Raw genomic sequence first — 12964 nt, 5'->3', positions numbered from 1 at the left:
TTCCAGACAACAAACTAAGGTTTTGTGTTGAACTGTGCCAGAAAGAGCAGTTAGATCAAATATGGATACGAAGGTAAATAGGACTATACGAGCATCCATGTTGATACGTTTATGCTGGAGCTAGTAGTTGATAGGTGTTCCGTTCTATTGATGCGGGCAAACAACGAATCGGGGTTGTCATGGGCGAATCTGTAGGTATAATTGTGTCTTGTATGAAACATGCACGGTATCTGCAAATACTAGAATGCTGCTGCTAAGCTGAAAGAAGGCTCAGCCGGACTTTTATACTATGAACCGGCCATGTTTAGTTTATGCCGGGCTCGAGGGTGCAGTGTTCGTCACGGGCCAGCCAACCCACAGAACACAGCCCATCCCAAGCGGGGCCCATGGGCGCCGAACCCAGCCCAGCTCAGGCCCATTGAATTTCACACGCTTTTGAGGCTTTTATGGCGGTCGCCGGAATAGGCAAATGGTAGATCAACTCTTCAAAAATTGTTTCAATATCTACTTCGCTGGGAGGAAATGAGCTTTGATTGTCAAAAAATGCAAAACTTTGCATTTGTTACAGGCACAACATCCGAAATGCAACGTGTGCTTACAGTTGTACGCCCGTCCTTAACATGGTTGTCATGAAAGTTGGGGGAGGGGGGAGGCGGCCGCACGTTGAGGGGTCACAGTCCGGTATTTTGACGCCCCCCCCCCCCCTTTACCGCCTGAACGGGAACCTTCACTCCATCCCGTCCTCTGTATTAACCGCCTTTAAGCCCGCCCGATGACCCTGCCGTTTTCAAAGCCAACCTGAGCTGAGCAAGATAATTCGGTGTAAACGTCGACAACTGCAGTGAGTTGTGTGCAGTCCCGGTGTTCCGCTACAACATTATTGCACCTCTCGTTTTCGCCATCATCGACGCCGTGCACTTCCGAAACATGGATGCTCCGGGACAGTTTGAAACAAGTAGATGTCCTACACGGACGCTTTGCACATCCAGTGTCTATACATATTTCCATATTTCAAACAAATCGAGCAGAAAATATTATAACGAAACAGTGGCGTACAGCGTACAGCGTGCAGCGGGGATATCTGAACAATGCACCATACATGACGAAGAGCCAGCAGACCCTGGTGCAGCTCAAGACGGCGGTCGTTGATACCACTCTTGTGCCTGCGCCCAATGCGCGCCAACGTTGGCGGGGGGGGGGGGGAGCAGTGAGTCATTCAATACGTTGAGCTACTTTGAACATGTTCCATAGCGGCCTGACAGTAGCAAATGTGTGTTGGCTAGCTGCGCAACTGAGTAAATTTTCACACAATTTTACTTCCTTTGATTTGCAAATCCTTTTATCTGGTAAACATGCTTTAATTAAGTAGAATGATAATGAAGTGATTCAGTTTTTGGAAACGTTTCAGAACAAAACATATTAAAACAATGTCTCATACGTATTATCAGAATAACAACAAAGACCGCCGGCCATCGGTCATGAACACCGTTCACCTGTCACTATCACTGCCAGTGGAAACGCACACACACACGCGCGCACACGGACACACACGTCAGCCGCAGTCAGTTACAGGTAAGTTCCCAGAGGCCTCTCCGACGGCGGCCGGCCGGCTCCCAGAGGCTGCTCCGACAGCGGCTGGCCGTGGCTCCCAGGGACTGCTCCGACGGCGCGGCGGCTGTCGCTACCAGGGGCTGCTCCGACGGCGCCTGGCGCGCCGCTCGCAGATCCTCCTTGGAGTTCTAGCGCGCTGATGGTGGCTGTGTGATCCGCTTTCCCTTTCTGAGCTTGGTGTAGCACAGGCGACCTGCAACCACATCACAAAAACTGAGTTTGTGAATTTGAATCAACTTTGAACTGAACCACAACTATTATGTTTTTTTATGAAGATTTACCAAACCAACAATTTCAACTTCCACACTGCGCTGACAGGTATACACATAATACACAAATAAAGGCTAAAACCGTTTTTCCACTTCTTCCACTTGTCATCAATACATTTTGCCCAAGATATGAGTGTGCAACAAGTAATACATATGACTAGCCTGCTGCATCGCTTTGATGGCTTCGTGCAAAATGTAAACCTAAAAATTTCGCTCTTTCTGATTTATGGCACATCACTTTTATGCCAATTTATTAACTTTTTGGAAGGTGGCATTGTCCCTTTAACACAGGCAAGCCCTTGCCGAGCCCGGCATATGCCCGGCCTCCTCGAGCTTAGGCCCGGCAAAAGTCCGGCGGGTCCGATTTTAAGCCCGACACCGGGGCCCTGTTTCACCGGTGATAGCAGCACGATGCTTTTACACGTGTCAAATTGGGTTTCCATGGAGACATGAACAGGCCCATTGCTCCAACACTACCACAAGTGTGACGTCAGCTCGCGCAATTTGATAGCAGCGTGGTAGCAGCGTCCCGTGAAACACCGCCCGGGCCCGTAGGCTCAAGACTTGCATCATTACTATGCATATACTGGTATGGTAAGCAACCTGGCATATGAGTTGGACTCAAACAATGAAGTTAAGTGGCTAGTGCTTACCGGAAATGAGCAATCTGGTACCCGATGTCCCGTTGTACTGGAAGAGTGTTGGGATGCAGCTGCCCTCCTCAAAATGACAGGAACAGAGCTGGGAAGTGCTCCTGGGAACTGCATCTGCACGTCTGTAAATGACAGATGCAACAAATGTAACAACTGGCATACTGTTCTTGCATGTGGACTTTTACATACAAAATGCCTTGTGTTTAGAGGTAAGATATTGACTCAGACAGCACAGCCACAGCTTCTAAACAAGATGGTATCACTGACACTGTATCATGTTATTTTGGCTCCAGAATCCAGAATCAGAAGGTTGACATCCTCACCTAGCAATCAAAATGTAGTTAATTGGCTTTATATCAATGTGAGGTGCTAAGAGTGAACAATTATGATTATTTACAATGCTTCAGAACATGGTCAAACCTTAACTAACCCAACCTACAGTGGTTCGCTATAGTTCGTTTTTCTTAAGTTTGCCCCTCACTGTAAACGTCTTTTTGAACATAGCACGAGAATGGCTAGCTGAATTACTGAGAAAACTGGTTAGCGCACATTGTATTGTAGATATGAATAATATTTTCAAAAATAAGTTTTGAACACGGACGATTTAACGTTATGTTAAGCGCCGTGCAAATTATTTATTAGTTCAGACATAATTCCTGAGAAGTCGTCTATCCCTGTGGGGCTGTAGGTATTGGCAAATACGAGCTAAGAGTCTGTGAAATAATAAGTAAATTTGGTGAAATTGATCGTCTGTTAAATCTGGTCAAATCAATGTGCGCCAACCAGTTTTCTCAGTAATTCAGCTAGAAATTCTCGTGCTATGTTCAAAAAGACGTTTACAGTGAGGGGCAAACTTAAGAAAAACGAACTATAGCAACATTCGTAGCACGTCTTTTTTGTACATAGTAACTGGAATATATGCTAGGTAAGAGTACCTACATCTTTTCTCTTTTTTTTTGTTAAAGAGGTATGCATTTGGCCTGTAGCCTATAACACACCTCTTCAACCAAAAATATTTTCCTTACCCATCCCAACACATCCCTTAGAGCTGCCTGCGGCATTACACTCAACGGATTACCAGGTCAAAGCATTACCTTCATTAGGTAACTTGTGGTAAACATGATAAGCTTTTAATGGATTTCATGTTCTCTTTCCTGTAATTAGTTTTATGCAATGGATTTGATTTGTTATGCTCATTATGATCAGCACAAAAATAAAACCTTTATATAAATAATATTTTCTGTATTTTAATAAAAGAAGAACTATATTTGGTAGTAGTAAAGCAGGCGTCACACTTCTTTTTGCAACCAAGGAGAGGTGCTGTAGGTTAGGTTGTAGGTTCTAAGTTGTAGGTACCTAGGTTGTAGAGTTTAGGTTGTAGGTATGGCTAGGTCAGGTTTAGTTAGGTTTGTTTTGGCTTGGTTCAATTAGAAAGCATCTCTGGGTATAGCACCTCTCCTTCATTGCAAAAAGTAGTGTGACGCCTGCTTTACAACTACCCAATATTCTATAGAAAATATTGTTTGACGCGGAAGCTTGCATTGATTAATCATGTTGTAAAATTCAAACCCATTGGCTGTTAGCAGCATGCCAATGCTGATTAGCTGACGATGACATGGCTGCATTCCTCAGCAAATTCCTCAAGAAGGCACTTTTCAGGACGAGAAATGGAATCTTTGCCTATGGTGATCATTGGGCTGTAAAAGCTCCTGGTTTGTGCTTGTCATTACATAACATTTATTACATTTATCATTACTACATAATGTATTGCATTTATCAATACAGCTAACAAGGACACATCTGGATCTTACCAAGGACACATCTGGATCTTACCTGACAGCCCTCACCCAAGCGACCCTCATCTTCTCCTCTCTTGGAAACCTCCTAAATGTACCTACATCTTGCAGCAACACAAAACTGAATCAGAGTAAGAGCTCTGCAATCTGCAATAAAATACTAGGCAGGTCACAGCAAAATACAAGAGAAAAGATTGAAAATCTGATACAAGCTTAAAATTGTATAAGATTTGGAGCAAGCAGTTTGTTGACGCCATCAAATGTATCAACCGCGCAGTATTTGTCATCAAATTTTGGTGCCGAGTCAAGGTCAAATGTCACGTGACATTTGGCCGACAGGACGGTGTTGTTTATAGCATAGTGGTGGATAAGTGATCAAATTAATTAATTATTCATGTTAAATGTTATCGTGTTTTAACAAAATCATAATTAAATAATTGTTTTAAATGTTTTACAACTAACAAGAATATATTTTCGATCATAATCATTTGTCAGCTTAATTACAATTATCATATTTGAAGTAGAATGATGAGTTTTGAAACACATCTTGTCTTCTTTAATCATGAATTACACCATTTTCATTATTTACACTTGAAACTGTTCCATCGTCACACTATTATTAGCAACAATCACTTCTAATCATTCATCACTAAAACGAAATCCCGCAGAAACCGAAAAAAAGTTCACAGCTCTGAACTTTTTTTCGGTTCCGACTCGTCGGTTTTTGCGGGTTTTCGTTCCACGGGACGCCAGACTGGCAGTGTAGCTTGCGCAATGCATTCGCTATGAGGCGAACTTGACGACGCGAACCGAAATCCCGCAGAAACCGAAAAAACGTCGGAATTCATGCTAGTGTAGCTTAGGCTTAAGAGGCTACAAGTGTGAAACTACCTTCGATCATCGACGTTATGAGTGGTCACGAGCTACAATATGGTTGATGAGATATTTTAATGTATCACAAGCAACACTATGATTTAATGTTTCAATAAACATGAAACTGCACATATGACAGCGTTGATTTTGGCTTTAAAACAAGGAAGTCACTATATTACACTTATCTGTAATTCATTCTGACACAAAATGCTGGCAGGCTATCCTTAACCACATTCAGTATATTCCAAGGGTATAAACATACGAGTACGCTAGCCCGTCAACATCAGTCGCCACAGCTGTAGCATCCGGATTTCCTCTGTAACGGTCACGCGGCATATCGTAGTTTTCTGGCATCGCCCGCAACCTTCCAGCTGGATGCCCATTCTCACTGGTTCCGTCTCCTGTGGAATCCAAGCCGTGGTTACTGGTTACCACAGCGCTGGAGCCCTCAAGGAGCCACCTGCAGACACGTTATGGATGTGCCGCCCGGTCCACCGTCCGTCACCATTGCGCTGAGGTCGGCAGAGGCTCCAGAGACCGGCCACGCCGTCCCGTGTCGTCCGTCAAAGCTCGCGCGATATGTATATTATTTTTGGGAACCAGTCGCCACAAATGATGACCGCCAGTTAGGAGGGAGTCGCTAGCCGTGTTTTGTTGGCTGATTTCGGCGCTGTGGTGTTTACTAGATGCTCCAGAGGCTCGTTGGTATACAGGTGTATTTTTAGCGGGGGTGAGAATGGATGGAAGTTATGATGTGCATCAGCAGGTGTCAGGACGTGCAGGATGAGACGGCGAGGCTGCAAACAGGGAGCAATAATTCGTCCGTGACGTTTGAGCTGAGAATTGTTAGAACCAGTCACAGCCCGTGCTGGATTTCTAAGAGCCAAAGCCTGAGGTAAAGTCTATGTAGAATCCTAGTCACAGCTGAGGCTGGGAGAGAGACCTGAGACAGCCATAACCCGAGCAGGCATCCATAACCCGAACTGAAACAGCCACAGCCGGAGTTGAGACGGCCATAGTAGGAGCTGAGACAGTTACAGCCAGAGCTGAGAGCTGAGACAGCCACAGCAGGCGCTGGAACCAGAGTTGAAGCTGGCACGGCCATAGTCTGAGCTGGGACAGCCCAGCCCCACGGCCGCAGCTGCAGCTCGCCGCCAAAGTCCGCCACAAATGGGCGCGTCACCGCCGGCTGCCATTAATCGGCGTTCGGCGCGCCGCATCGGCCGGCTTTGATCAGCGTGTAGCGGCGCGGCGGGGGACGTCGGGCGGCGCGGCGTGCCCGGCATACCCGGCGCCGCGCCGCAAACCGATGGCCCGCGCCACACTTGTCGCCGTAGCGCTCCATTACACGCGTGTAGCCGTCAGCGCGATCACACCGGCCGGCGAGCGGTGACGCACCGGGGACGAACGCGGCGAGCCGAGAACAACGCTGAGCCCCAGCGGACAAACTAAGGAGACGGCGTATTAGGCGGGATTACGGTGAAACAGGCCGGAGGTAGTTTGTATTGTGTTCATTGACTGGTAATGTATCAGCCGTGACTAGGCTGGCCTTTTCGGAGGGAAGGGTCGATAGCCGGAAGTCGAGGGGCTGGATAGCAATTCTTATAGGTCTTAAGGTGTCTGACTTGAACAACTTACATTGCAGCTCACCGATCACGAGCCAGAGATGAGAAACTATCGAGCTTTACACCATCGCTGACGGCTAAAGGCACCCTGTACCATTACGGTCCGGGTATTCTAAAAGTCAGACTGACCATCGAAGGCTCTGTATGATTTACAAAGGGGCGAGTGACTTGCTAAAAAAAAACGAGTCAGTTCTGAGTTCTCACTTCCCAGCCTTCACCCCCGGAAAGTCCCACCGCTCCAGCTCTCAGTATCACTACGCAGCATTCCTTCAGCCCCCGGTCGCATCGCATCGACGGCATGAATAAAGATGGGTCGGGATGTCGCCGACCGTCTCACGCCGGTACTTAGTGTCCACCGCTGGCGCCGCCGATTGATTTGACGGCCGCTGAGGATTCCGTCCCGTGTAATCCCGGTTCGACCCGAGCGCGTCGCGCCGCAATATTGATGGGTACACCGGCCGGGACATGGATACGCTCTAAGCGGGGCTCCGTTGCGGTCCCATGGAGGCCCTATGGCGGGGTGTTAATTAGAAATTAACGCGGCACCGTCTGTAGAGTACAGGGGTTTCCAGGACGGGTAGTGTCTGGGGACGTGACCCGAATCAAAGGGCGGACTGTGGGGGACGGACTGACGAGGCACTCATCGGACGGCCGAGAGCAATATGGGGCAGTGTCAAATACCGCCAAACGTTCATTTAGGGAAGAGGATAGTTGGAAGCCAGGAGAGGTGTGCTACGAAAAGGCTCATTGCTCAGTAACCAACGGTCACCCTTATCAGCCATGATAATCAAAGATCCCTCTTACATCTAACGCAGGACTGAAATTTAGCGGCTCTCCTGAATTCCCTTCCTTTTTCAGTGACAGGCGTCCTCACCGGTCGCCCGGTAAGGGTTAACCTTGTGTCGTATATGGGCCACTAACATTCCTGGAGTCTGTGACTCTACCGGTACATGGTCGCCGTCTATCTATGGAATACAACCACCTCTCTGCTCTCGTGCTGGTCTCGCACGACCGTCCTATAAGGCGAGAGTATCTGTGTCATTGTACGGAAGAAGATTACTGTGACTTGAATTTAATTGGCGGTGTACAAAACTCCAACGTGGGATAGCCATGGTCAGCTATGTGGCACTTCCGCTAGGACGGTACAAACCGTGACCGAGGCTAACCACGAAACACTATCAGGAAAGCAAACACGGCACAACTGTGGCACGATTCGCTGAATAAAACTGACGTCGGTGCATAACACGCCCCCGTAAATGGTTTGCCGTTACATGATTACTGAATGTGAATGAAAATGTACTAAATGATAAGCATGGAATCTTGTTGGTAAAACATCAGGGATCCCTTTGTTAGAATTCAACTGCATATTTTCAAAACACGTTGCCGCCCTTCGGAGCTCGTTCAACACCCTGCAAGACGATATGCAGCTATTCCGTAGCTTCGCCGCATTCCGAGTTGTGACCATAGGTGATAAGGACGTAAGTGGACGTATGGAAACGATTATTTTTGATGCATGGAAACAATGGTGGCTCTTGAATATGGATTTATACAGATTCGAGAACAACTAGCATGAAATACCGTTTCAGTCAGATTGAGGCAAATAATTACCTACGAGCTTCTGTATCGATTTATTTTGTACAAAACTCCATCGTTAAAGTCAAATCAATATATTAGCTTGATGACACGACACGACGTGACCTTTTCCGCACTGGCCAAGAAACAGTTTTAACAAACTTTTAAGGGCATCATGTAATCTAGCAAAGATGACACTAGGCGCTGGCCAGATAAGAGAAAGAACGAAAAGGTAAGCTACGTTAGTTCCCAGTGTAACCTTATGCGTAATTTCTATACTACGTGGGCGAAGCCCCTGTTGGTTACTCACCAAGGCTTTTCGATACAGACCAATGCATTGCTATAATAAATTGCAAAACCATCCACAAAATTAGTCCAACAAGGACGCAGCTATCACAGTGACCCGGGCCTTCCAACTCACAAGATTAGTGACAATTACTTCACAATCATGGGAACAAGTTAACTTTTGGCACAATCAAAAGTTGATAGCAAAAATAAACAACTGGTGATTGCAAAGCCACCCACATCTAAAGATTCCACCATAGACCTCTGTATTCCACCATCCCTCTCACGGCAAAAGTTCGATTCTCCATGAAACATTATGCATTGAGTAAAAATTCATATTGCATAAGGACGTCTCAAACTACCTCGCATTCATAAAAGCACGATAATCACTATACCCTGAACTGGAAGACAAGCACGAATTACTTGCGTTGGCAGGACCTTTCGATGGTAGCCTGCTCGCTGCTGCAGTGATCGGGGCACCACCGATTGGAGATGCCTGGACCGGAGCATTACCCGCACCAGTGGCAGAATATAGTCCGGCGTTTGTCAAACAGGCACGATTCTGTGAAAAGAGGAGCCACTGTCACACATGTCGATACAGCTGAATATGGAGGGAACCGGGAAAAGTGAATAACCGTACGGGGGTAAGCACCACGGCCGGCTATACGTGCATATGGGTAATTACTTAGACATGTGGACAGTGCTTATATCACATTTTCGTGGCATAAGCAGCTACAAAGAAAAATGGCTGAGGCTGCACAAATAATACGAAAAGGTAAAATGACTATCATATCGTGGCATCCACAAAATTCTGCTCATCAAGCAAACATACGTAATATAACTGAAATAAACAAGATACAATTTCATATATGGTAGGCGTAAAAATCGGCAAAACATATCCCTCGCGTGAGGCAACTTCCCGCATGCATCCTCCCAGTCCCACCCCAGTCCACTCACAGAGGTGTCCGTGCAGGAGGATGGCGTCCACCTCTGCCCCGGCCGGCAGCTGGGCGCACCGCTGGGAGGAGGCCGGCAGCTGCAGCAGCACGGTGGCGCCGCACAGGCTGCGCACGTTGCTGCTCTGCTGGCTGCCGGTGGCGCGCGCGGTGGGCCGTCCGCCGCCCGCCGACGGTGTCAGAGTGGCGCGTACAAACTCGGGCCGCGGGTCGAGGCGCACCTCGCGCTCCAGCCGCACCGACAGCGTGCTGTAGCGGTAGTCGGTCAGGCCGGCCATCCTGCGCAGCGTCGGCAGTACGTGCAGAACGCTACACACGGCCGCCGACACCGGGTTACCGGGCAGGCCGAACACGAACTTGGGCCGGCCGTCCATCGTCAGCGAGGCGAACGTGGTCGGCATGCCCGGCTTCATGAAGCAGCGGCCGAAGTGGATGGTCGCGCCCAGATCCTGCGTCAGCAGCCGCTTGATGATGTCCCTCTCGCCCATCGAGACGCCCCCGGTGGTGACGAGAACGTCGGCGCGGCGCAGCGCCGACCGCATGGCCGCCAGCTGCACGCCTGGCTCGTCGATGGCGATACCGGCGTCGATGACCTCGGCTCCGGCGGCCGGCAGGGCGGAGAGCAGGGTGAGCCGGTTGGTGTCGTAGATGCGTCCGGCGGCGAGCGGCTGGCCGGGCTCCTGGACCTCGTTGCCGGTGGAGAGGACGGCCACCGTCGGCCGGGAGTACACCTGGAGCTCACACACCCCGGCAGCGGCCAGCGCCGCCAGCTCGAACGCCCCCAGCCGGGTGCCGCGGCCGGCCACCGGCGTGTCCACGGCCATGTCGCTACCGATCGGACGGATGTCCTGCCCCTCGGCCGGCGCCGCCAGGATCTCCACGCGCAGCTCGCGCCGGCCGTCCGGAGACGCCTCCACGAGGCGGGTGTTTTCCACCATGACCACGGCGTCGGCGCCGGCCGGCAGCGGCGCGCCGGTACTGATCCGTACACACGTGCCGGCCAGCACCGTCTCCGAGGCGCCGCCGTCGTCCACACCGGCATTGGAGGCGCCCAGCACGCGCCGGATCCCCACACCGTCGGCGGCCAGCACGGCGTACCCGTCCTTCACCGAGGCAGGGAACGGCGGCAGCGGGACACGCGCCGACACATCCTCCGCCAGCACGCGGCCCAGCGCAGCAGTGATGTTCACCGTCTCGATAGTCGGCTGGTGCGCCGACACGGCGTCAATGGTGATCTTCTGTGCCTCCGAGAGGGAGATGGCGGGGTAGGGCGAGCGCCGGTCCCGAGCCGACACCTGGGAGAGGTCCACTGTGGAGTCACCGGCGGCAGTGTACTGGAGCTGGTGGGGACACTGGTGTTGGTGTCCCGCCGCTGCCGGCGGAGAAGTCTTAGCAGAGTCCGATGTTAGAGACGTTTTACGAGAGCCTGCGTCCACCGACAATGTCGTGGAGTCCGTCGTTGTTTCCCTGGAGGCTGTCTTCTCGCCGCCGGTCTCGTCCCCGCCCTGCATCTGTCGGTGGACGTCCTGGACCTGGGTCAGGCGGTGTCGGACCAGGTCCACCGCGTGCGGCAGCCCGGGCGCCAGCAGCCGCAGGTTCTCCACCGCGCCCTTGGTGCTGCCAGGCAGAGTGACCACCACGCAGCGGCCGCGCACGCCCGCCACTGGCCGCGACAGCATCGCCATCGGGGTGATAGCGAGCGAGCCGTTCAGCATGGCGGCCACCAGGCCGGGCGCCGGGCGCTCCAGCAGTGGAGATACTGCCTCCGGGGTGACGTCCCGCGCGGCAAACCCCGTGCCGCCGGAGGTGAGCACCAGGTCACAGCGTGGGGCGAGCTCCGCAACTGCTGCCTGAGGGGGAGGGGTCACAGAGGTCAGTACCAGACCACACTGCCGTAGCTGACAGAGAAATGGAGGTCAGCATCAGGTCACAGCATGCAGAATGCTCCTGCCACAGCTGCTGCCTGAGGGGAGCACACAGAGCAAGTTTATTACTAGCTCACAGAAGGTCAGCTTTGATACCTAAGCTTTCAGGGTGTTAAGTACAGACCACAACAGAGTCAGAGTCAAAAATGAGCAGTCAGAAAATTTTTTGTCAGCAAATTAGGCTGATTGGCAAATCAGCCTCAGAGAATCACAAATCATACAACACAAGGCCAAGCTGACATAATCACTGACCTGGATATCCTCCTTTTCATCTGGCACCACTTTGATCTCACGGGTTTCTGCAGGGAACAGCTCCCCACTCTCCAGAAGCGTCACTAGGGCTGGGCCAGAGCGGTCTTCAGCCTTCCCGGCTGAGACACGGTCACTCACTGTGGAAAAAGATGAATGTTATCATGAAGATAGGGACATGATAGATCAATCAAAGTGATTTCAGGAAGATTGATTGTGCGGTGTAGCTCGTAAAACAGTAAATCATTACCATTTATCATCATAAAATCAAAAGTGGCATGTCAATATGTAAAAAACAAGAAAAGAGCTTGAACATACCTGTAATGATCCCGACAGTTATAGGGTCCATTGTGCAACTGCACAGTGGCCGTTATCTTCAGATATCCTCCTGTTGAGATCTGGTGTTAGAACTGAAATGAGGTGAGAATTAAGAATAACATTAGGATGGCTGTTTGACTTGACCATATTAGAAAAGGCAAGATCATGATTGAAATCCTTGAAACAAAAACTTTTGATGCAAGATGCCTTGAAAATGCTTGGCAATGCATTGGCTGAAAAATGAAAAATGGCAAACATTTTTCATAAGGTGATTAATTGATAGTGCGAGTATAGACCACAACATTTGACACTTCTAACAGATTCTATCAAAACATTTCAAGTTTATGGATAAACTTTTCCTGTAAAACTCACCGTAAATTGCGTAAATTATTGGTAAATTCAACGCGAACTGCACCGTTTCGATGTTTATTTTACGGTCGGGATCGCGCTGCAAACGGAACTCTTGCGCCAGAAATGAAGATTTGGTAGCACAACAAAATCTGCCGAGGTTAAAAATTTATCTACCATTGAACTTTACACTTGCTTTACAGTTTACACCTTACATTGCACTGCGGCACGTGCGCCGCGGCACTGCGGCCCCGTCCCGTTTATAACTCTGTCTTCCCAATCAACTGAATCTCAAGCAACGAACTCCTTTCTGCTCCGCACGAACCCATGCACTGAAGTGAACGGCGCCCGGCGAACCGTGTAGCACGCATCAGACCGCCAGTCACCGTGACTTGGCGCTATTCCGACGTGGCCCATGTGCAAACTTCCACTCGCTCCGCCCGACCCATGCACACGCATGTCCCCATGTTTGAAGAACCCCAGG

General features: G+C 50.0%; 1 protein-coding gene and 1 long non-coding RNA gene across 4 annotated transcripts; both read right to left on the bottom strand.

Moving 5' to 3' along the window:
• Window positions 1-960: 960 nt before the first annotated feature.
• LOC122371776 lies at window positions 961-4591 on the bottom strand. The gene is made up of 3 exons (XR_006254781.1): window positions 4367-4591; window positions 2534-2655; window positions 961-1804 (listed from the first exon to the last, which is right to left on the bottom strand). It is a non-coding gene; the product is annotated as an uncharacterized LOC122371776 (long non-coding RNA).
• Window positions 4592-8478: 3887 nt separating this feature from the next.
• On the bottom strand, window positions 8479-12706 carry LOC122371774 (gephyrin-like). Of its 3 annotated transcripts, none has more exons than XM_043348448.1 (5): window positions 12505-12706; window positions 12133-12202; window positions 11818-11954; window positions 9642-11490; window positions 8479-9246 (listed from the first exon to the last, which is right to left on the bottom strand). In XM_043348448.1, coding segments are annotated over exons 2-5 (2019 nt in total). In that variant the 5' UTR covers window positions 12164-12202; window positions 12505-12706; the 3' UTR covers window positions 8479-9244. The 3 variants fall into 3 exon arrangements, with proteins under 3 accessions (XP_043204383.1, XP_043204382.1, XP_043204385.1); XM_043348447.1 differs by having other exon boundaries at window positions 12133-12224; window positions 12505-12705; XM_043348450.1 differs by lacking the exon at window positions 12505-12706 and having other exon boundaries at window positions 12133-12240.
• Between the last annotated feature and the right edge of the window lie 258 nt (window positions 12707-12964).

The sequence above is a fragment of the Amphibalanus amphitrite genome, unplaced genomic scaffold (assembly GCF_019059575.1).
Source record: "Amphibalanus amphitrite isolate SeventyFive unplaced genomic scaffold, NRLGWU_Aamphi_draft 001278F_arrow, whole genome shotgun sequence".
In the NCBI taxonomy this organism is placed as follows: domain Eukaryota; kingdom Metazoa; phylum Arthropoda; class Thecostraca; order Balanomorpha; family Balanidae; genus Amphibalanus; species Amphibalanus amphitrite.
This window is presented reverse-complemented; position numbering and strand designations above follow the sequence as displayed.